Here is a 25,271-nt window from a genome sequence, read left to right on the forward strand (position 1 = left end):
TCAGCTGTGTCTCACTCTGGGTAATTCTCATTGCCCAGGACTGTACTACTATATCTCCAATTCTGTGGACATTACTTCTGCCTTCCTTCATAATAAAGTCTCCACTTCTAGCTGTGCCCCACGCCCCTGAGACTGTGCCTGCCGACGGTGAGGGTCACAGGGCTCCTCCCTGTGGGTGGAGACACCTCTCATCTTAGCCAGGGTTCACATCCTTCCTTAAACATAACAATATGCAAGATACACTGACAGATCATCTGCTAAAGTTTTCATAACAGCAGAATCACATAGGTTCAAAATGCAGTGTGCCGGGTCCATTCCCTTGTTAATATTGACCTCTTCTTTTTATGAAACTGGGTCAAAATGATCCAATTTGTATTCAAATGTTTGAGAGTCTGTCAACATTTTGACAGAATCTGTTTTAAATCTTTGACAAACATCACTAAACTTTTTGTTGAAAGTAGTTAGCAAAGTGCTCTGGATGTAGTTGAAACAAATCCTCAGAATTATCAACCAAGATATAGTTGGTACATTTGGACAATCATGAAACCACCTGGAATAATAACTACAACTAGCACTTTGGCTTGACTTGTAAATAGATGCCTTTTTAGCCATTAATACCTTCTCTTTGTACTTTCTCAATGCATGGTTGAACTATGCCAAGTAACTATCTGAATGATCTTTACACCACCATCGCTCAAGGCAGCACAGGTTGGCTTTTATGGTCCTTATTTCATTAAGAACCAGGGGAACCTATTGGATATTTTGGGCTTAACAATTCTCAATGGAGCAACTTCATCCAGAGCATTCTGCAGAGTTGTGTCAGCAATGTAGTGCATCATGAGTATTCGTAGATTGAATGTTGTTCAATGAAGGCAACCAACAAGATTGTAATCTGTCTGATCATTCCAATTTACTTGGCTGAAAGAAGTGACCCTTTAGTATCAATGATCACTCCATGATACATCAGAAATGCTGATGATAAGCGGCAAAGGAACAAGTGTCTCACTCAAGAAAGTCCTAGTTCATTTGACCCCTAACTATGTTTTACTATCTCTATTCATCAGCATGGTCACTGCCTTAACCTAATTTTTTTGTCTGTCTTTTCATTCTCAGACCTCTCCATCTTTGAACTCCCTGACCCCTCATTTTGATAACCACCGTTCCCCACAGTGTTGTCCAGATACCATAAAAACCTTTGAAAATCTCCAGGATATTGATCTTCTCAACTACAGTATCAACTATTTACTTATTACATGTATTAGTATCATATTTTATATAACTGTAAGCGACTTACAGCAGATTAAATATGCATGTGCTGCACCGGGAGGTGGACCCTTGGCCTAGTGTAGGATTGGTAGGCTCCCTGGTCGGTCCCAGAGAGTGCCTGCCACCAGGAGGTGGAGCACAAGAGGAGACAGAGGCTAGCTGGAGCTTCACCAATAGCAACCTGGAGTTCCCTCAGGTTGAGCCCTTGGTTACCCAGGCCACCTAGTCTTAGGTGGGCCTTGCGGGATCTCCTTGAGAAAAAGTTCAGAGGTGTGCCCATCACGATCAAGAGTGCACGGTCGATGTTCAGGCTAGAAGTCTGGGGTGCCAGAGAAGGCCAGAAAGAGTCTCTGAATGTATGGCAAGGATCAAGGCCAGAGTCATGGATAGTCAGCCAAAGCAGGAGTCAATACCAGTGGTCAGTTCATGGGTAGTCAGCCAAAGCAGGGGTCAGATTCCAGGCAATAGTCAGACGTGGTCAGCGGTCAGGCAGAGGTCAGTTCCAGGCAGCATGCAGATGTGGTCGAGGAAACAGGCAAAGGTCTAATCCAGGTGGCAATCGACGTAGTCAAGAACAGGCAGAGGTCAGTACCGAGAAGACTGTCCGAGAGGTACTACCTGGGAAGTCGAAGGAACAGGAGGATGCAGGAACAGAAGGACGCTGGAACAGAAGGACGCTGGAACAGGACTGGAACAGGACTGGAACAAGGCTGGAATGAGACTGGAACAGATACTGGAAACGCAGAGGCAGACTAGAAATCACAGCATGATTCACCCGATTGCCAAGGCAAGGAAATGCAGGCAGGCACTTCCTTTTAAGCAGCATTCAATAAGGGCACGCCGCGGAGCTGTGATCTGCCCCTGGCCCTTTAAGGAGCTGGGTGGCCTTGTGCACGCACCTAGGGGCGGGGCCGATGCCACAGAGGATGCCAATCCCCACCATGAGGCCTGGCTGGAGGTGAAGGCCCAGCGACCACCACCACGGGACACCGAGGCTTAGCTGTGCTCGCTGCAGAAGCAGGGGAAGATGACTCGGGACCCGTGGAAGTCTTGGTGAGGTGAGCAGGCCTGGATGTGGGCCGAGTGTGGACGAGATGCGCAACAGCATGCATATATAAGCAAGAAAGTAAATAAATAAATAGTAACATAGTAACATAAAAAATACAAAGATAAATAAAATAAAGTAGCAGAAATAAAAATAGAAATATAGAGTCCAATATTCAAAAAGTCTTGAATGTTAGCCAAATAATTTTACCTGGTTATTCATTGGGATAAACATAACACTGACTATCCCGCCACGCATAAGGAAGTGCGCCCGCTGCCTCTAGGCCGCTCCTGAACTCGTCTCGCTCGGGGGCCAAGTCCACGCCGGGACCGAGACTGCCTCCAGGCCGCGCCCGAACTCGTCTCACTCGGGGACCAAGCCGCGCCCAAGCCCTTCTCACTCGGGGGCTAGGTCCCTGCCGCGAACCGGCCACCGGACCGAGGCTCTTACCTCCAAGGGACCACGGAAGTAAGCTCAGGAAACTCAACTGGGTGAGTGACCGCCAGGTATCACTGCAGGAGTGCGGGGCTTGACTTCAATAGGTTTCTTCTAGGAATTTAGTTGTTAGAATTTGGAAACACGCTCAGTGAGCGTGAGGTAACTCCAAACTGCTTTGGAGACGGAAATTACTGATTTGCGGCACTTCCTGTGGGGGTATATGTACCCGAGCTGACATCAGATCCATCTCCAACTGCTAGCACGAGCACACTATACCCATTTGTTTTGAGTCCATCTGCTACACGCTAGGAAATTATGTATTAAATACATTGTTCCAAGTGTGATAACATATACTAACATATTAGTGTAATCTAGGGTAAATTTTTCAATAGTTATTGAGCACATATTTTGAGATGCTTATTTTGCTATACTATATTTTAAGATAAGAACATAAGAACATAAGAAAATGCCATACTGGGTCAGACCAAGTGTCCATCAAGCCCAGCATCCTGTTTCCAACAGTGGCCAATCCAGGCCATAAGAACCTGGCAAGTACCCAAAAACTAAGTCTATTCCATGTTACCATTGCTAATGGCAGTGGCTATTCTCTAAGGGGTAGATCTTTAAAAAATATGCGATCGCGTACTTTTGTTCGCGTACCAGGCGCGAACAAAAGTACGCTGGATTTTATAAGATACGCGCGTAGCCACGCGTATCTTTTAAAATCCGGGGTCGGCGCGCACAAGGGGGGTGCACATTTGTGCAACCTACGCGCACCGAGCCCAGTGCGTGCTGCCTATTCCCTCCCTTCCCCTACCTAACCCACCCCCCTATCTAACCCCCCTAACTTTGCGCGTGTCGGCCGGCAGCCCCGCTCCGTCCTCCGGTCCCGGGGGCTGGTCCGGAGGCCTCAACCACGCCCCCGGGCCGGCGCCACGCCCCCGGGCCCGCCCCAGAAACGCTGCGTCGTTTCGGGAATGCCCCCGGACATGCCCCCTCCCACCCCTTTTCGAAAGCCCCGGGACTTACGCGCGTCCTGGGGCTTTACGCGTGCCGGCGGCCTATGCAAAATAGGTGCGCCGGCACGCGAGGGCCCTGCGCGCGTAAATCCGGAAGGATTCACGCGCGCAGGGCTTTTAAAATCCGCCCCTAAGTGAACTTAATAGCAGGTAATGGACTTCTCCTCCAAGAACTTATCCAATTCTTTTTTAAACATTGCTATACTAACTGCACTAACCACATCCTCTGGCAACAAATTCCAGAGTTTAATTGTGCGTTGAGTAAAAAAGAACTTTCTCCGATTAGTTTTAAATGTCCCCCATGCTAACTTCATGGAGTGCCCCCTAGTCTTTCTACTATCCGAAAGAGTAAATAACCGATTCACATCTACCCGTTCTAGACCTTTCATAAGATACTGTTCATACTAATAATATTTTAAATCAATGAACTAATTGCATGGAACTAAAAAGAACACAGAAAACTTAAACCACTACTAACTCAAAATGACTTCCGAACAATACTACAGGCACTTATTTTCTCCAGCACAGATTACTGCAATGCCCTTATGTTAGGACTACCTAATACATCATTAAGACTACTGCAAATTCTTCAGAACACAGCAGCTAGAATACTAACCAGAAAAAGAAGGAGGGACCTTATTTATTTATTTATTTATTTAGCATTTTTATATACCGACATTCTTGATAAAATATCAAATCAGGTCAGTTTACATAAAACAAAACTATCGCGGTGAGGCGTTACAATAAACGGAGTTTCTGAACATATAACATATAACTGAAACCCTAGCAGAGAACACAGAATTAAATACAAAACCCTATGTATCATTCACAAACTAATTTATGATGAGAAATCAGACTAGTTGAACACAGCATTACAGGTACACATTACACACAGGAACCTCCGATCAGCAAATAAAGCACTCCTGACCATTCCATCAGTTAAAACAGCAAGGCTAACACAAGTGAGAGAAAAAGCCCTATCACTAGCAGGACCCATAATCTGGAACACAATGGGGCGGATTTTAAAAGGCGCGCGAATAGCCTACTTTTGTTTGCGCTCCAGGCGCAAACAAAAGTACGCTGGATTTTAGTAGATACGCGCGGAGCCGCGCGTATCTGCTAAAAACCTGGATCGGCGCGCACAAGGCTATGGATTTTGTATAGCCGGCGCGCGCCGAGCCGCGCAGCCTACCCCCGTTCCCTCCAAGGCCGCTCCGAAATCGGAGCGGCCTTGGAGGGAATCCTCTAACGCCCTCCCCTCACCTTCCCCTCCCTTCCTCTAGCTAACCCACCCGCCCGGCCCTGTCTACACCTCCCCCTTACCTTTCTCCGGGGATTTACGCCTCCCGGAGGGAGGCGTAAATCCCCGCGCGCGAGCGGGCCTCCTGCGTGCCAGGCAGCGACCTGGGGGCGGGTACGGAGGGTGCGGCCACGCCCCCGGACCGCCCCGGGCCGTAGCCACGCCCCCGTACCTGCCCCCAAAACGCTGCCAACACGCCCCCGAAACGCCGCGACGACCGGGCCCACCCCCGACACGCCCCCCTCGGAGAACCCCGGGACTTACGTGAGTCCTGGGGCTCTGCGCGCCCCGGTAGGCCTATGTAAAATAGGCTTCCCAGAGCGCAGGGCCCTGCTCGCCTTAATCCACCCGGTTTTGGGCGGATTTAGGCGAGCAGGGCACTTAAAATCCGCCCCAATGTCTCCAGAGATCAGACTGCAAAGTGATCTGAAGACATTTAAGAAAAGTTTAAAAACATGGCTTTTTAAACAAGCATTTTACAAAGAGACAGGAGAATAGAGAGAAATTATTCGGGGAAAAGACAGAAAGGCACTGATGCACAGTCCTTAGGACTGTACATTAGTTTAGTCTATGAACTCTACACCACAACAAAGCATAACTATAATACTATGTGTGATAAAACTACCGGTGTAAGTACCTTGGTACAATTGGTCATGAACTACTTCGCTAAATGACTATGTCTAATGATATATTGTAACCGAACCTTTGACGGCACCTGTTAGAATGTACTATAGTACATTTTTATCTACATTAAATATGTGCCTACATGTAAACCGTTGCGATGGTGCTTAACTTAGCAATGGTATAGAAAAGTTTTTAAATAAGTAAACAAACAAACAAATAAATAAATAAAGAATAGCAATAATGAGTAAGGTATATTGAATTTGGGAGCCCAACTTTCAAAACTGTCTGTGTTATATGATGTGCACATATGTGCAGACATGTAGAGATTTATGTCGGTTATTTATACATTGTGTGTTGAGAACTGCAAAGTTTATAAAATACCATGTATTTCTGCCCCCTAAAGAACATACACGTGTTCCATTATATGAACAAATTTGTAATGTAGGAAAATGCATACTTTCTCTACCCTTTTTAAATATATATGCAAGTACACTTTACACATGTAATAGCTGTAACAATGAGGGTGTAATAACCTAGAATTCAATTCAGAGGCAGATGCTTACTTAAGTTCATACTTGGAATCACCAGTCCACCGATATTTCATCAATTAAAGTCAATTTCATCAATTAGAAGATTAAAGTCCTCCAACCATTCAAACGAAGGACTCTGGCACTCACTGATTAAAGCATCTTTTTGCTCTAATCCAAATTCCTTTTTGTATTATGCTTCTTTAATTACCTTTTGTCTTTAACTTTCTTCCAGCTCTTAAGCTTCCCAAGTTTTTTACTCCTTGTTAAATGTAACTTTACCTTATTCACTTCTCTTGTTATTTACTTTTATTTATTGCTTCAGTTATACCCTTGTTTTATGTAAACCGATCCGATATGGTTTTTTACTATGAAGGTCGGTATAAAAAAGTGTTAAATAAATAAATAAATAAATAAATAAATAAATAAATAAATAAATTCATCCAAACCTTCACTAGTTCACTAAGACCCTCCAAGATTTCACTCTGAACCCCCACCAGTTCACCCAAACTGCCCACCCAAAAACTGCAAAGACAAGTGTGATTTTAATTGCATGAGTCAATTACCAGGTGTAAGAGCATACGGACAAGGTCAGTAATGTATGCAAATATACCGCTTACAAAGTAACAGGTTCTGCACATACTTCTGAACCCTGCTCTGGAACTCCCCAGAAGTGCCACTTTTTACCCTGACAACATTCACACACAACACTGACTATATGTGCATATGCCTGAGGTTTATAAAATAGCATATATACACACACAAGCTAGATATGCATGTATATGCTAATTTTATGTGTGCAACTCTTTGAAAACTATCTCCATAAAGAACCTTTTTTGTGCCATTTTAACAATATGCTCATGAGAAGATAATTTAAATAAAATAATTTGTACATTGATTCTTACCATCACAACTTGGTAGTGGATGGCTCCACCAGTGATTTTTCTCACACAGTAGTGGTTCTTCATGACTCAGTGTATAACCTGGGTTACAACTAAATGATACAGTGGAACCTATAGAAAAATCTTGACCATAACGATAGCCATGTACAGGAATTCCAGGATCCAAACAAGAATATGTATCAACTGTTACACCTGAAATATAGAAAGAACATGTAAAAATAAATGATTAATAATGGAATATAGAAGTTGATTGACAATTCACCCAATATGAATTTTTCTCTGACTTGACATCTTAACCATATGCATCTAAAAATTTCCATCTGCTTTCATGTAGAAGGTTATATTTTTAGAAGACACAGATGCCCTTTTTAATTACACATTAGAACATGGACCCTTATTTTTAATAACATTGCCCATTTGCAATACTCAGCCGACCATATGAGCAATTGGCAATGAACCAAAACTCCTAAGTTCAACATAGATTAAACATCTATACATGAATTGCTCATGCACAGTAAAATAGGAAGTTTCTGGCTGCTTTTCTCTAATTATACTCTGAGCTGGACTAGATATCCATTGGCTGAATTTACTACTTTCTTGATTAAAAATTAAAACATCTAAGAATTGATTTTCAAAGGAGTCTGCATGCATAAAGCAAGGTTTTATGTGCATAAATGACTTGTTACAAAATCTCCTGTGGTTTGGGGATGGTAAATTGTGTGTGAAACCTGATATTGCGCAAACGTTTATGCACACAAAAAAGATGTGTTCTAGGGGGAAGTCAAGGCTGGGTAGAATTTGGATTTTTGTGACTTGCCGAAAGGTGGAATATAAAAAAAATAAATGCATGTGCATACTTTTGATCTAAAAAAGTATGAATGTAAACTCACAGGAACAAGTGATGACCAGCAAAGAGCAGGTGTAACTTTGGGTGGGGAGTTTGTACATGTTATTCTCACAAATTTTGCTTTGAAAATTGGTATAAAGTTTGATTGTAGCTGCTGCCTAAATTGCCCATGATGTTACAAAATTAACCGCTGAAAGCACTACAAGCACAGGACTAAAATTACAAATGAAAAAGTCACAAAACCAAAACTGAGATGAACATAACTGTTCCTCCAAAAATCTGAACACTTTTTAAATGAGAAGGACTTTGTTTCAAACATTAGTCTCAGCTATTCCTTTGAGTCCATTCAATGGAAAGGTCCAAAACCATTGCAAAAAGAGGAACAGAGAAAGAATGTTTCAGCCACGAAGTGCCAGGTCCAGTTAAAGAGGTGGTCCAGGGGACAGGAAGGGGCGTTCCAAGCGGCGGGGAGCGTCAGGGCTGGAGGCAGCCGGTACAGTGGCCATTTGCTGCTGTACCAGGGAAGGATCAAGTTGCTACTGCTCCGTTGGAACAGTAAGAAACAAAATAAATAAAAAGACAGGTAGAACAAAGGGTTTAGGGGGTGGGATGGAGAGGGGAAGGGGAAGGGAGGTTAGGGTAGGGGGTAGGGAAGTTCCCTGCCAGTCCACTCCTTAATTGGTATGGACTGGGAGGGAACTGGGGAAGGCCTCAATGCATTGCCATGCGGACATTGCAATTCTCTAAGGCCCCCCCCCCCCCCCCCCGTGGGGTAGATTTTAAAAAAGAGCGCGATCGCGTACTTTTGTTCGCGCAGCAGGCGCAAACAAAAGTACGCTGGATTTTATAAGATACGCGCATAGCCGCGCGTATCTTATAAAATCCTGGATCGGCACGCGCAAGGCTGCCAATTTTGGGCAGCCTGCACGCGCCGAGCCGCGCAGCCGAGTTCCCTCCGAGGCCGCTCCGAAATCGGAGCAGCCTCGGAGGGAACTTTCTTTCGCCCTCCCCTCACTTTCCCCTCCCTTCCCCTCCCTTCCCCTACCTAACCCACCCCCTCCGGCCCTATCTAAACCCCCCCCCCCTTACCTTTGTCCCTCGATTTACGCCTGCTAGAAGCAGACGTAAATCTACGTGCGCCAGCGGACTGCTGGCGCGCCGTCATCCAACCCGGGGGCTGGTCCGGAGGCCTCGACCATGCCACCGAGCCGGCGCCATGCCCCCGGTCCTGCCCCCGAAACGCTGTGTCCCGCCACCGAAACGCCGCGTCATTCGGCCCCACCCCCGACACGCCCCCGACACGCCCCCTTAAAAAAAAACCCGGGGCTTACGCGCGTCCCAGGGCTCTGCGCGCAACAGCGGCCTATGCAAAATAGGCGCGCCAGCACGCGAGGGCCCTGCTTGCGTAAATCCGGATGGATTTACACGAGCAGGGCATTTAAAATCCGCCCATGTGCGTGCCACATGCACATGTGCATGCGAATTACAAAATCCGCCACACATGTGCACGTGCCGCTCATATTTTATAATGCGTGCGCAGGGTTTCGCATGCACATGGACACACACACGTGTCTTTAAAAATATACCCCTAAGTGGATAATATTCAAAAGCATGGATGTGTACAATTCTGCTTTTTGAGAATTATTCCAGGAGTTGTTTGGACACGTGGAAGAGATTTCCCAACAAACTTTTATGCATATTTGAAAGAGGCATTCACGGGGAGAATTTGGTGTGGGGAAACTATTTCTGTGTAAATTTTGAGCATACTGCCAAGCAGGCATAAATGTATGTGTGTATGATGCCCAGGATTCCACGTACACCCAATAATTTTCAAAGCAGACTTATGCATGCAATTCCACTTTGACAACTAGGAGTTAAGCCCACGTGCACTTTCTACATGTGGGCTTCAGCTTTCTGAGGGCGTGCGCATGTTATAAAATCGGACGCGGTGCACACAAGGGGGGGGTCAACTTTGGCCATTTTCGTATGGCAACACATAGGGTCCTTCCCCAGTTCCCTCCCAGTCCTCTCCCAGTCCGCTCCAATTAAGGAGCGGACTGGGAGTGTCCTATCCCCTACCCTAACCTCCCTTCCCCTTCCCCTCTCCTTCCCACCCTCTAAAACCCTTTTTTTTCATCTTTTTTTTGCAAGTTACTTCAGGGCCTGACATGAAGTAACTTGGCACCGGTAGCCTCTGTGACATAGTAAGGGCAAAGGCTATCGGAGCCATTTTGAATACCGGCAGCAGACTGGACCACCTGGGACTTTTGGCAAGTCTTGGGGGGGTCAGGAGGGTGGGGGGTTGTAGTTAATTAAATTTAAAGGATTGGGATGGGTTTGTTTTTTTTAACTTTAATGGGAAATGAATACCATATGTAACTAATGGACGAATCGGGGTCCCCTGAAAATGCATGTAATGGATTTGGGTCCCAACGAATACAAATACTGAATCAAATGTATCCGTCCTTGCTGCACATCCCTACAATCTTTCCAGTTTCACAAGCTCCACTCACTCTTTCTCACACTGGTACTCTCTTGTAAATCTCAGCAGTCGTATTCTCCAACTCAGGCCTAGATACATCATTTTGCTATAAATTTTGCAAGAGTAGCACCCATGATAAAAAAAAAAAAAGGAGCATGGTTAGGGCAATTTTCCAGATACACATTGCATAGGTATTTCAGTGCAACCCGTTAAATTTATTGCACCCATGATATTTTCACATTGCAAGCTGAGAAGTGTGCAGACATGCTTTTAGCACAATTTGGGTTGCTGCTGGTGAGAGAGAGACTCTTTATTAAGTAAACTATTTATACCACTGTAAAAGGGGCAATTAGTAATTCGGGGTAGGTTTGCCAACTGCCCAGTTTTGAACCAGACAGACTGAATTTCTGTTGACCTATACAGTGTCTGGTCAGAAGTACTCACTGGACACTAAAAATCTGTCTCCTGCAACAGGCAACTCCTTTCTTCGATGGTCCTGTTTACAGTCAGGGAAGGGAGCTAAGGCAGACCTGCCCTTTCTCCTCTCACCATGCTGTGATTGGCTGCTGTGGGGAGTGGGAATAGGATGTCACCTTAGCACTCTTCTTAGCAGCTACCTTGTGGCTATTCCCCCACATCCTCTCTCTACTGTGTTTATAAGCTGTGGCAAGAGGGGATGGGGGAAACAGCTCAGTCTTTCCCTCCTCCGGGCTGCTCTAGCACTTCCTGAATATTTCAGGTATGCCTCAGAGAAAAAAGCACAGAGGAGGCAATAAGGAAGGGATTGGAGGGAAAAAATAAGAGGTATAGCGAATGATGAAAGGTGGAGGGACACACAGGCTGGATGAAAGAGCTAGAGGAGGCACATGGAAGGAAGGTGGGGGAGAGAGGAGGCAGAAGGAATGAAGGAGGGAGAGAGAGAGGACCCAGGATACAGAGGATGGCAGAATCAATGAAGGGAGGGAGAGAGTCAATAGTGGCATGGGGATAAGGATGAAAAGAAACAGAAGGGCACTCAAGATGAGTGGAGAGAGATGGGGCACAGGGCCAGGAGGAAGCAGGTAAAGAGACACAAGAGGATACAGGAGGGAGAGAGATGAGGGGCAGCAGGAAGCACAAGAAACAGAGGGAAAAGAGAGAAAAGAGAGGAGACTGGAACAGGGGACAATTATATGCAAATTTATGCCAATGTCAGAAAGAAATTGGGCACCCCCTACTCCCAGTCCTGAAGTATCCAATCATGGTCTATGGAAAAGTTGGGAACCCTAACTTGGGGTGAGGTTTTGGTGGTGGCCTAAGGCTTGGGAGGCAGCTTTACATGAACAGTCAGGGGTACAAGCAGCACAGAAGACATTAATGAGAATTGTATGTGATTTGGAGCAATGAAAGTTACACAAAGGTGAAATTTGTACATTGTACTCTCGACCAAGCTTGATGCACTCTCTACCTAGCTGCTATCAAGCTAGGTAGAGAGTAGAGATATGCAGTCATTTGCAACAAAATCAGAAATATAGACAAAATTTCCTATTTCATTGCATTACGGGAAGAAAAAATAATAATAGGAAATCCCACGAAATTTTGTGAGTTTTCCAATCATTTTTTTTTTCAGGAACTGCACTTCTTAAAAACAAACACCCCAATCCTTCAAATTTAACTAAATGGAAAGCCCCTCACCCTCCCAATCCCCCCAAGACTCACTCAATGTCCCTAGTGATCCAGCGGGGGGCCTGGAAGCTCAGAGCGATCTCCAGCTCCTAGGGGCCGTCAGCTGCCAGTATTCAAAATGGCACTGGCTGCCCTTTTCCCTGCTGATGTGACAGGCCCCGAATTGGGCACAACACCCAGAAAAAAGGTGTAGTTATTTCCGGTGTTAAATCATACATTATGAATTGCACGCAACATTAAACACTACTCTTTTTCATAAACTCCTCCATTTTGACTAAATTTTAAAAATTTGCATACACATCTTGCGATGCGTTATTTATCACATGCGTTAAGGCGTTATCGTGGGCATTAGGGCTCTAACACCCGCAAAACACCCTAATGCGATTTGATGAATGACCCCCTCAGATAGAGGAGACAGGATGCTTAAAGTAAGAGCTCAAATAAAAGGATTACTATAGAACAAATGCACTTCATCAAAAATAAAAATCACAAATCACAAAAAATAAAATAAATATCTCTTAATACAAATACCCAGTACCAAGAATGGTAAATTTTAAACTGGCATGTGGGCCAAGGAAAGTGAGTATTTTATAAGATTCAAGCATATATGCATGCATGTTATAAAATAGCCTGACCAAGTGCACATATGTGTGCAATTTCAAGTGGATATGTGCCTATATGCGCAAATGCTGCTTCTATCGCATCAGTTGGGGGGGGGGGGGGGGAATTTTAAAAAACCCATGCACTGTCACCATTACCATTTTCCCATTTTTTTTCCCAGTTTGCCTAGGTAAGGTATAGGACTTCCAACACCCTAGTTTAATAGCCTTCCTCCTCCCCTATTAGCCCCAACTTTTAAAACTCCATTGAATTGCCTAGAATTTTTTGTTTTACAACTTACACATCATCCATACTAGAAAGTAAAGCTAAGGGGCAGGGGACCCTAGTATGCACTAGTATGTGTAAGTACTTACATGAAAATTTCAAGTTTGAATCCAGGAATGCCCATGCTATGCTCAGGCCACGCCCATGTCCCGCCCCTTTTTTGAACTTTGTATTTATGCGCTCAGTGGCAAGTATACATGTATCCTTCGGGCTTTTAAAATCCGCTTGGTGTGCATCAGCCCAATGGACGCGTATTCATACATTCCCTAATTTCAGTTCACGTTGGGCTTTTAAAATTCACCTTTCAGTCTTTCTAAAAGGAAGATGTCATAACGCCTCTGTATTGCTCCATGGTGACACTGCACCTTGAATACTGTGTTCATTTCTGGTCACCACATCTCAAAAAGGATATAGCTGCACTGGAGAAAGTGCAGAGAAGAGCGACCAAAATGATAAGGGGCATGGAACGGCTGCCATATGAGGAAAGGCTAAAGAAGTTAGGACTGTTCAGTTAGGAGAGGTGACAGGGGTAGTATAATAGAAGTCTACAAAATCATGAAAAGATTTTACTAGTAAATGTAAATCATTTATTTAATCTGTCAGATAATAGAAGGATTATGAAGTTAACAAATAGCTCATTTAAAAGAAATCAAAGAAAATTCTTTTTCACTCAGCATATAGTTAAGCTTTGGAATTCATTGCCAGAGGATCTGGTCAAAGTAGTTAGTGTAACTGGCTTTAAAAAAGGTTTGGATAAGTTCCTAGAGGAAAAATCCATAAACTGCTATTATGATAATTAATAAGCAATAGTAGCTTCTGATATATCTAATGTTTGGGTACTTGCCAGGTATTTGTGTCTTGAATTGGCCACTGTTGGAAACAGGATACTGGGCTTGATGGACCCTTGATCTGACTCAGTATGGCATATTTTATGTTCTTATGTTCTTGTTAGGGATGTGCATTCATCATGGTTCGGCCACCCTGAAAAATGAAGTGGATTTTCCTGAAATTTTGGAAACATTTGTTTTTCGGGGTTAGGGCATGCTAACTCCCATTAGCGCGCACTAAATCCCCATTAGTGCGCGCTCATATTGAAATGTGAGCGTGCACTAACTCCGAATTCTGGGCGGCCGAAAAAAATTGGACCAAAACACAGGAAAATTAAATTTCCCATGGCGGGCCGATAACGAAGGCCAAAACAAAAGGTTCAGCCGAATCACATCTCTAGTTCTTATGTTCTTATGTTCTCTCTCCAGCTCTGAGTCAATGTCCCTTCCTGGTGACAGGAAAGTAGGAAAACTGTTTCCTACATTAGTGAGGAGGAAGGTAGTGGTAAAAAAATCCTCTTCCCTTCCAAGAATAAAGCAAAACATCTCCAAAAACAGTTCTTACTTCTAGGCAACTACAGACCCCACTTTAAATGATCACAAGGCAAAGTAACACCCTATCCCAATTCCAATCCCCTTAGGTAGGGGTGTTATCCCTCCTAAGCTAGAATCAGATCAAGAAAAAAAAACTTGGAAGTTAAAAAAAATATTTCTTCTCTACTTGTCAAAGGCAGCACCATTCCAGGTCAGTGAGGGCTCTAGCAAAACTCTAAGATACGCGCGTAACCCCCAAAAAGCTGCCCCTTCACTTGCCCCCGGGACGTGTGTACATCCCAAGGCTTGCAAAAAGGGGTGGGATGTGGGTGGTCCAGGGGCAGGGCGGGGTGGGGCCTGAGCCTCCAGGCACAGCGGCCATTTGCCACTGTGCCCGGGATCACGGGCCGGCCGTCGGGAGGCAGGCATATCTTCTTCAACTAAAGTAAGGGGGGGGGTTATAGGTAGGGCTGGGGGGCGGGTTAGGTAGGGGAAGGGAAGGGAAGGTGCGGGGGGGGGGGGGGTGGTGGTGGAAGCAAAGTTCCCTCCGAGGCCGCTCTGATTTCGGAGCAGCCTCGGGGGGAACGGAGGCAGGCTGCGCAGCTCGGTGCACGCAAGTTGCACAATTGTGCATCCCCTTGCGCATGCCGACCTTGGATTTTATAACATGCACGTGGCTGCATGCCCATGTTATAAAATCGGGTGTACATTTGTTTGCGCCAGGTTGAGCAAACAAATCTGCACCCTCGCGCAGGTTTTAAAATCTGCCCCTATGTGCACAAAAATCTCTTCACCAAAAATAGGTGGTGTGTGGGCATGATCTGGGTGAGGCATGTGCGGTAATGGCCAGGCTGGGTCTGTAGCATGAATCCTGTAAGTAATTACGTGCACAAGCATGCGCCATGGTCCCCTACCACATAACTTTACTTTTGCTATGGATGGCATGTAAGTCATATAACAAAAAATATACGGTAGTCAGTGGGGTTTTAAATGTTGGGGTAATAGAGTAAAAGAGAGGCAAGTTAGCTAGGTGGATTTGGAAGTCCTCTCCTTTACTATTGTGAACAGGGAGCAAACTGGGGAAAGAAGAAATTACTACTTACCTGATAATTTCCTATTCTTTAGTATAGACAGGTGGATCCAGAACCAGTGGGTTATGCACCTCTACCAGCAGATGGAGACAAAGCAATGTTCACATCATGGTATATATACCATTGCACTGTCATCAGCCTGTCAGTATTCTCTGCAAAAGCCAACTGTGGAGAAACTAACAAAAACATGATTATTAACAAATAACCACTCCAGTTCTCTGCCAAGAGGAAACCACTGAGCTCAGACAAGGAGAGCAATAATACTAGTCTAGGGACTAGAATGACACCAGTAGTCCCAAGAGCTTGCAGTCATGCAGGAGGACCATAGCACAACCATTCAGCAGCCAAAGGTGGGAAGGTGGATCCACCTGTCTATACTAAAGAAAAGGAAATTATCAGGTAAATAATAATTTCTCCTTTCTTAGCATTCAGACAGGTGGATCCAGAACCAATGGGATGTACCAAAGGAACTCCCGAACAGGGTGGAAGACTGTCTGTGGTCCAATCAAAATCACATGTGCAAAAGCTGCATCCTTCTTAGTCTGCACATCTAGGCGATAATGCCTGGAAAAGGTGTGTAAAGTACACTACGTTACAGCTTGGCAAATGTAGATGGGAGAGAGCAATCTAACCTCTGCCCATGACACTGCCTGAGCCATAGTAGAATGAGCCCTAACCTGACTAGGCAACGGCTGCTCAGCATCCACATACACAGCTGTGACTACCTCCTTAATGCAGCAGGCTATTGTAGCCCATGATGCAAGCTCGCCCTGTTTACTTCTACCATGGAGAACAAATAGGGGATTCATCTTCCTCCAAATACCTCAAGAAATGCCTCTTGACATCCAAGGTCTGTAACAGGCAATATTCCTTTGCATCTCTTACCCTGTCCAGAGACAGCATGGAAATGGATTGATTCAAATGAAAATTCAAGACCACTTTAGGCAAAAGCTAAGAAACAGTATGCAACTGATTGCCCCCAGAGTCACCCGCAGGAAGGGCTCCTGGCAAGACAAGACTTGCAGTTTGGAATCTCTAGGCACTGAAAAAATTGCCACAAGAAACACTGTTTTCAAGGTCAGCAACGTCAAGGAAAGGCTGCGCATCAATCAAAAGGTAGGACCTACCAAAAAATCAAAAAATAGATTAAGACTCCACAAAGGCACCAGCAATTGCAAGGGAGGATGAAGATGCTTCACTCTTTTGAAGAAACGGGCCATATCTGGATAAGCTATAAGGGTCCACCATTCACTTGACCTTGAAAACAGGCAAGAATGAATTAACAGCCAACCCTTTACTCAAACCATCTGCAAAAAATTCCAAAATGAGCAGGATCTTATCTGAACGAGGCATAGCCCCTCAATCTTTGCACCAAGCCTCAAACATTCATCAGACCTGCATCTAGGCTAAGAAAATGGAGAATTTTCCCGCCTTTCAGCTGCTTTTCTTTTCTTTTACAGCTAAATCCATGCCATCTAAAAAAACAGCTATTGGACCAAGGCACTCATCTGAGGGAAGGATCCAAAGAAATCACCTCAAGAATTCTCAACTGAGGGAGAGCCATAAGGTATCACTACATGAGAGAAGGGCAAATAATGTTCCTTCTACTTTACTCCTTTAAAATTTTTTAGCAATCCCCAGTAGGGAGATGCATGTCCACCATCTGCTGGAGATGGAGAATACTGGCATGCTGTTTTCAGTGCAAAGCTGACCGTGATGGCAGCTTTATTTATTTATTTATTTAACAGTTTTATATACCGAAGTTCTGGTAACAAAGTTACAAATCACTTCGGTTTACATTACAACAATAGATTGACAGTATTTAGAATAATGTCTTACAATGAACAGGATAAATAGAACTTGGAGAAAATAAAAATAATAACTTAAGGGTAATTATATACAAAGTAGTGGACCTTCCTGGAGATCAAAGCTTAGGTATTAGCTTTACTCTTTCTCCATCTGTTGGTAGAGGTGCATAACCCACTGGTTCTGGATCCACCTGTCTGAACAATAAGAAAAGGGCTATTGCATCAGTGGTTGTAGCTACAAAATTCCTCCCACTGACGCACATGAGGCAGCATTTGCGCATATATGTGTGCCTCAATATAAAACGTGCATACATATATGTGCATATAGCCAATTTATAACTTACATACCTATACGCACATATGTTATGAAATCACCACGTCCATGTGTGTGCACCAGCAATCACACGCACATGTGCGCCTGCATGCAGGTCTTAAAATTTACCTTTAAGTGAAGAACAGGAACTGGGCAATCCCTCATCTGTAGGAACAGCTCTTTCTCTTTACTCTCTCACTATTGGAAGTCAATGGTAGACCCCTAGGACCTACCTACAGCCTAGCAGAAGTCAGCTTCTTATGCAGGGCTGCTCATGCTCGCACTGTTTTTCTGTTCTCCTTTGCCCAAGCCATCTGCTCTATGGCGTCTACATATTTGGTCGAAATATGTAGACTCACTCTGAGCTATCATTTGCAAAAGGAATAGTTAATAAATCAAAACTCCTTTCACGACTGGCTATAGAACTAAGCAGGGGTGATTGTCCTCCTGAGCTAGGAGCAGGTTAAGAAAAAAAGACCCAACTATCTCAATAGTCCACATATACTTTCTTCTCTTGAAACTTCCCCAAGGCAGTACCCTCCAGGTCCATGAGGGTTCTTGAAAGAGCCACTGTCCTGTTTTTCTCAATTTTGCAGGCTGTGGGGCCAACTGGAATCCCCCAGAAAAAAAGACAATCTTACTCCAAAACCAAAACTACAACCAACCACATGCTCAACCCAAGTTATATAGGGGGAGCCTCACTAATCCCAGCACTCTAGGCATGGACACAATCTTAGGTTTGGTCCAAAAGCTTCTCCCTAAGGGATGGAAAAGGGAAACATCAGTGGCAAGAAAACAAAGTACCAAGCCATTTATACTCATAAAATACAGCTTCATGCATATAAATAGCTGTTATAAAATAGTCCTGGGATCAGTGAGTATAAAAGTATGCATGTAATCTAATTTTGTACATATTTTATGCAAACTGGGGAGAGGCAAACTAGGGTAGAGTTGCGGCAGAGTTGAGATGTGCATACTTTTTAAATTAATAAAGTATGCATGTAAGTTAGCCCACACAAGTTGCACCCCAGATACAGCAGAGGTACGTTTGTGTGTGTATCAGAACTGTTAAGCAGGGATTTTCAGAACAAACTTGAGAACACAAGTTTGCTTTTGTCAATGTGAAATAAAATGTGGTATAAAAATGGCATGCATACTTAATCCCTAGCTGCAGAATTATAAAAATGCCCTCCCTAGGGGGGCGCTCACGAGCAGCGCACAAGATGGCCGCCCACTTCTAATGCTCTGAGCACCCTCGCTCCTTTTTTCACTAAAATTGGTCGATTGCTACTGTTTTTTTGTTGGCTGAACCGGAGGAAATTACTCTTTAAGGATGGCTGCTGCTAAATCGGGTAAGATTGAGGCAGCCTTTGCCGCTGCATCAGGCACAAAACGGCAAAAACAGGATCCTCCCACGCCAGATAAAGTCAATACGGCGAAAAACATGGCGTCTGCCGAGTTAGTTTTAACGGAACTCAAACAACTTAAGGATATGCTGCAGCTTAACATTGAAACTACTACTGCGGTACGATCGGATTTGCAAACCTTGTCGGCCCGGATGGATGGGTTTCAGTTGCGGCTGGATGACGCAGAAACGCAGGTTTCTTCCTTGCTCCTCGCTACGACATCGATTCCTGATCTCACTAAAGCGATGACGCAGCTTCGGTCTGAAGTCGAAGATCTTTCTAATCGTAATCGCCGCAATAACATCAGGATTTTGGGAATCCCTGAAGGACTCGAAGGTAATGACCTCATGAAGTTTTTGGGAGATATGATACCCAATTGCTTGCAACTTACCTTTGAGCAACCATTGGAATTGGAACGTGCGCATCGCATTCCTTCCAGGCCGCTCTGGAGTTCTAAGTATCCAAGGCCTATTATTTTCAAAGTCTTGCGTTACCCTCAGGTTTTGCAAATCTTTGCCGCAGCTCGCAGCAAATCTCCGGTTACATTTCAAGGTCACACTATACTTTTTGTTCCGGACCTGGCTAAAACCACTGCGATTAGACGTAAAGCGCTATTAGGTTTAAGATCTCGTCTACAGGCTCTGGGAGCAAGATATGGTTTACTTTACCCGGCGCAGATGAGAGTAACACACAATAACCGTACACAAATCTTTCAGGATCCTCAAGATCTGGAAGAATATTTGCAATCATGCGATTCTACAGCTGGCATGGTAACCTGAAAGTAATGCTCTTCATTTACGTGATTTCCTATATAAAGGGCGCTGAGTGTATTCTATATGCCTAATTTTTTCTTGGCTTTGGGATTTTTTTATTTCTTCTCGAGGCCGCGGAGCAAGGAATGCGGTACCTTTACTGAAGCCATCCGTTTGTTTCCTTCTTTTCCTACCTTCTTGAAGCCCACGGAATATTTGCGGTTTTCTTGGCTTCAGCCAGTTTGACTGTTGTGATTTTGAATTTTAGCGTCACCAATTTTTTGTTTTTTTGGCACATATGGTACAGGAGCGAGGGCTGTGGGCTCTATTTTGGCCTGCCTTGAGGCTCTTTTTATTTCCCACATATAGATAGTGTGCATTAACACTATCTTTTTTTTGCAATGTTACAGCTCAGTTTGGACGTTTTGCTGAGACACCATACCTACTTGTGTCTACTTTACATCTATATGTTTTCTTTTCTTTTCCTCTCTCCCTCTTTGACACATGCCAAGCTTGACATTATTCTCTCCAGCTGCATACAACTTACATATCGGAGGACTACTCAGCACAAATGGTGGGATCTGCTTGTTTTTCTGGTATAATGGCGACTCATATTTCTTCTTTTAAAGTAGTCTCATTAAATGTCAACGGTTTTTCTCACCCCATAAAGCGGAAGAAGATCCTTACATATTTACATACTCTAAAAACGGACATTGCGCTACTGCAGGAGACTCACTTATCTCCAGCTGAGTCTCTTAAGCTTAAGCAGCATTGGGTGGGACAGGTTTACTTCAGTGCTGCGATACATAAGAAAAGGGGGACTGCTATTCTCATCAACAAGAACTTAACGTCATCTGTCTCCGATCATTTGGCAGATCCGGATGGTAGATGGAATCTTTTACGACTTTCTATCCACTCGGAGCTGTTCACCAACCTCAATCTTTATGCACCCAATAATGATAACCCAGTTTTTTTCCAAGAAGTGTTTGTAAATCTGCTTAACTTGGACTCCTCTTCATGCATCATTGGAGGCGACTTCAACCAACCCCTAGATCCTATTCTGGACAAGCAATCTGCAGCTCGGCCCACAGTTTCTCATTCTACCAGAACCTTACAACATCTACTTTCTACCTATGGTCTTGTGGATCCATGGCGAATGATTAATCCTACCGGACGGGACTTTACTTTTTTTTCAGCGCCTCATTCTTCCTACTCCAGAATTGATTTTTTTCTTATTAATAAATCTTTATTATCACAAATTTTGGATACACAAATTCACCCTATTTTGATTTCCGATCATGCGGCTATCTCTTTGACGTGTACTTTGACGACTCCAAAACAAGTACATAAACAGTGGCGGTTTAATGTCGCTTTACTGGAAGACCCTGAGTTTTTTCCATTTCTAGACCCCAAAATAACTGATTATTTTCACAATAATTCTACAGGGGATGTTTCGCCTGCTACCATTTGGGAAGCCTTTAAAGCTACAATTCATGGAGATATCATTAGCTTCTCTATCCGGCGCACCAAAGAACAAAAAGCAGCTTTATCTACCCTTCATCGACAAGTTGCATCTCTTGAATCGGATCATATTGCACGCCCATCTTCAATCTCTTTAGCAGCATTAATTAAAGCACGCTATCAATATAACCGCCTTCTAAGCTCACAGGTTCAATTGCATGTCTCTCAATCTAAGGCACAGTACTACGCTGGTAGCAACAAATGTGGTCACTTATTATCTTCGTATTTAAAGAAGAAGTCAGAAGCTAAGCGCATAACAACAATTTTATCTCCGTCTAATATTACATTGACCAAGGACTCAGAAATCCTACAGGCTTTTAGCGATTTTTATGCAAATTTATATCAATCTGAAATTTCACCGTCGCCTGAGATGTTTCAAGATTTTTTTTCTAGTTTGCAACATCCGACTTTATCCCAAGCACAAATGGACTCTCTGGACTCCCCTATTACCATAGTTGAACTTACTTCCGCAATCAACTCACTGGCTTCTCGTAAAGCACCTGGTCCGGATGGATTTATGTCAGAATTTTACAGCTTCTTTCAAAAGACGTTAATTCCATATATTCATGATTATTTTTCTTCTCTGCTTCTTAATGATGCTTCTGTTACGTCTTTCACGCAAGCTTGTGTAGTGGTGCTCCCCAAGCCGGGTAGAGATGCGGCCAATATAGCTAATTATCGACCCATATCACTATTGAACACGGACTATAAAATTTTTACAAAAATATTGGCTACTAGATTATCCCGGGTTATGGGTTTCTTGGTAGATCCAGACCAATCTGGATTTATTAAGAACCGCTTGATATCTAACAATACTAGGCTTTTTTTGCATTTACAACAGGCTGTGTTTTCGTCACCCACTCCGGCCGTGGCCGTATCATTGGATGCGGAGAAGGTTTTTGATCGTATAGAATGGCCCTTCCTACTAGCTACGCTCCAATGGTACGGCATCGGCCCTAACTTTTTGTCTTGGATTAAGCATTTGTATACTTCGCCTAAAGCATATCTCTATATTAATCAACAGATTTCCCCAACCTTTTCTCTCCATAGGGGTACGCGACAAGGATGCCCCCTTTCCCCGCTGCTCTTTAACCTGGCTTTGGAGCCCCTACTTTCAGCTATTAGACAGTCAGACTCAATTAAAGGAGTACAGATCGGATTGGATGTTTTCAAGCTTTCTGCTTATGCAGATGATGTTTTATTATTTCTGCAAAGTCCGGAGAGTTCACTCCCCCAACTCTTTGATTTGATTTCTGTTTACTCATCTCTCTCTGGTTATAAGATTAATTGGCATAAAACTGAATTATTGCCCCTAAATTACTCGGCATCTGTTCTGCCCCTTTCTCATCTTCCCGTCCAAAAGATGTCTACTTCTCTTAAATATTTGGGAATTCAATTTTTCATGGACCCCTTAGAGACCATAACTTATGGTGAATCCAATGTTATACGGTCTCTTAAGGATCTCATCCTACGATGGTCCCCCCTCCATCTTACTTGGTGGGGCCGGCTGGATACCATTAAAATGGTATTGGCGCCTAAAATTACCTATACTCTGAGCATGATTCCGGTTTTTTTTTTCCAATGATTTTTATAAACAAGTTGATAGGATATTGACGCGGTTTTTGTGGAATAATAAAGTCCCTCGTATCGCTCTTCCTAAATTAAAAAAGGCTAAGATACAAGGTGGAGTGAACTTCCCGGATTTTTATTCTTACCACATGGCTTTTATTTTACAGCAAGGTTATTACTACTTTGACTATGAACAGGAAATTGTGAGTCCCCCGCGTTGGTTACTTATTGAACAGCATCTAATGTTACCTGCGCCTTTATATTGTTTTCCAGGTATGACTCCCACCTCTTCTCAAGCTGCCAACCACATACTGAGGTCTCTACATAAAGCATTTACTGACATAGATATGAAACGTCCCAGTGCCTCCTCAGGATGGAAGTCATCTATACTAGCTCCTTTATGGCGCAATTCCTCCATTAGTATAGGAGGCTGTTCACCTTATTGGTCCACGTGGCAAAAATGTAACATTTGGTTAATTTCCTCTATTGTACAAAATGGTAAACTGCTTCCCTTTTCTCAATTACATGAGAGATTTGGTCTCCCACCTACTCAACAATTTGCTTGGTTACAATTAAAAGATGCACTGCAAGCTGACTTGGTAGGCTCCTTCAATGTAGATCAGATTCCATTTTTATGGAATTTCTACCGTAACAATGGAGAGAAAGGTCACCTTGCTTCTAGATTATATAAACTTTTAAATCGGCTATCTTGTGTTATTTCCCATACCTTACGATCAGCCTGGTCTTCGGAACTGGACATAGCGATAACCTTGCCTATGTGGAACTATATTTGGTTAACTTCCTCTCGTATTTCCCTATCCTCTAGTTTGACGCAGACTTCCATTTTCACCTTACACAGAGCTATCTGGACCCCTTGGAAACTACACAGGGCAGGCCTTTTAGAATCTCATAAATGTTGGTCTTGCTTGACCCCCAAGGCTACACTATCACACATGCTTTATTCATGCCCTTTTGTTAAGAGATTTTGGCAACAGATATGGGACAAGGTCTCAGCCATACTACAACTTCAGTTGCCTATGTCTTATTCTATGATAATTCTTAAAGGGGCGCATCCAACTTTATCATTATCACCACCTCATCGGAAACTTTTGGATTTCCTTCTCATTATTGGTCAGCATAATATTATGTCTAACTGGAAACACAGTGATATGTTATCGGAATCGTTATGGTGGAATACTGTTAGCCTATATACTAAATATGAACAGGCTATGGCCATTAAATTTGGACGACTAGGCAAATGGTCCCAAGTTTGGAAACCGCTTGACATCTACATGTCTTCCTTGTAATATCTCTCACTTACATGTCTGATTATTGACTCTTTTCTCCTCCTCCGATATGTATCTCTACTTATTTGGCATATTTTCTTTTCTCTCCCTCTTCTCTCTATATCTCTTCTCTTCTTTCTCCTTTTCTGTTATTCCTTTCTTTTCTTCTTTTTCTTCTTTTCTCTTTATAAACTGGTGATATAACTGATATGATGTATCTTGTTTTTTTTAATTGATATTACTTATGTTCTGTTCTGCTGTAAACAATGTGCGATCTTCTTATCTGATTTTATATCCTATTGTCACTGTACCTTTTTCAATTCTCAATAAAAACAAATTAAAACTAAAAAATGCCCTCCCTATTATCATTTTTATCCATACATCAGAAGCTTTTCTTTGCCTCACATATATGAAATGAATTGCTATATATAATTTTGCAACCTTTTCAATGATTATTCGTGATCTGTCATCTGTGAATTTTCTACTTGGTCGAATTACATAGAAGAGGTGACCTGTTACACATCAAGTATTTATTTCCTTATTGCTATGCAGATCTTTTCTTATACCAAAGAGACAGATGATGATAATCAAAGTGGTTTGAGAAATGTACAAGTAAGTCCTATTTGCAGATAATGTATTAAGTTTATGTCTCATCAGACTCTATCTGACAAGAATATTATATTGTAAACACCTGCCTGTAGTGGTCTACAGAATTTATTTTTATATTATTTAAAGAAATAACAGTGACCCAGTATAAGCAGATTGATCTCATGTATATTCATGATGGATATCCTGAAAACCTGACTGGGTACAGGGTCACCAGGACAGGTTTGGGAAGCCCTGTTCTACAAAACTATGTTTTGAGTAAGATATTATGCCTCTTCACTTAGTACCACACTTATTTGAGAACACTTATGTTTTTTCACATTCCAGTCTGAAACATGTTCATCATTGTATAGCCTTATAGGGGTGTGCATTCGGTCCCTACGTATTGGCAATCCACAACGGATGTGGCCATATCCATTGTATTCGTGGGGAAGAGAAACGTATTGCGATTCCCCACGAATACACGAATCTTCGCTGAATTATTCGGCCGTCTAAAGAAACCAATTTAAACAAACCCCCCACCCCCCCCAAGACTTACCAAAACTCCCTGGTAATCCA

General features: G+C 43.4%; 1 protein-coding gene across 1 annotated transcript in view; it reads right to left on the reverse strand.

Annotated features, from left to right (window-relative positions):
* The window catches only part of CSMD3 (CUB and Sushi multiple domains 3), a 3,551,396-nt gene that overhangs the window by 1,653,714 nt on the left and 1,872,411 nt on the right, over nt 1-25,271 (reverse strand). Inside the window, 1 exon segment of the mRNA XM_029591914.1 lies at nt 7,125-7,313. Within this exon segment, the coding sequence (XP_029447774.1) occupies nt 7,125-7,313 (189 nt within the window).

The sequence above is a fragment of the Rhinatrema bivittatum genome, chromosome 2, assembly GCF_901001135.1.
Source record: "Rhinatrema bivittatum chromosome 2, aRhiBiv1.1, whole genome shotgun sequence".
Classification (NCBI taxonomy): Eukaryota; Metazoa; Chordata; class Amphibia; order Gymnophiona; family Rhinatrematidae; genus Rhinatrema; species Rhinatrema bivittatum.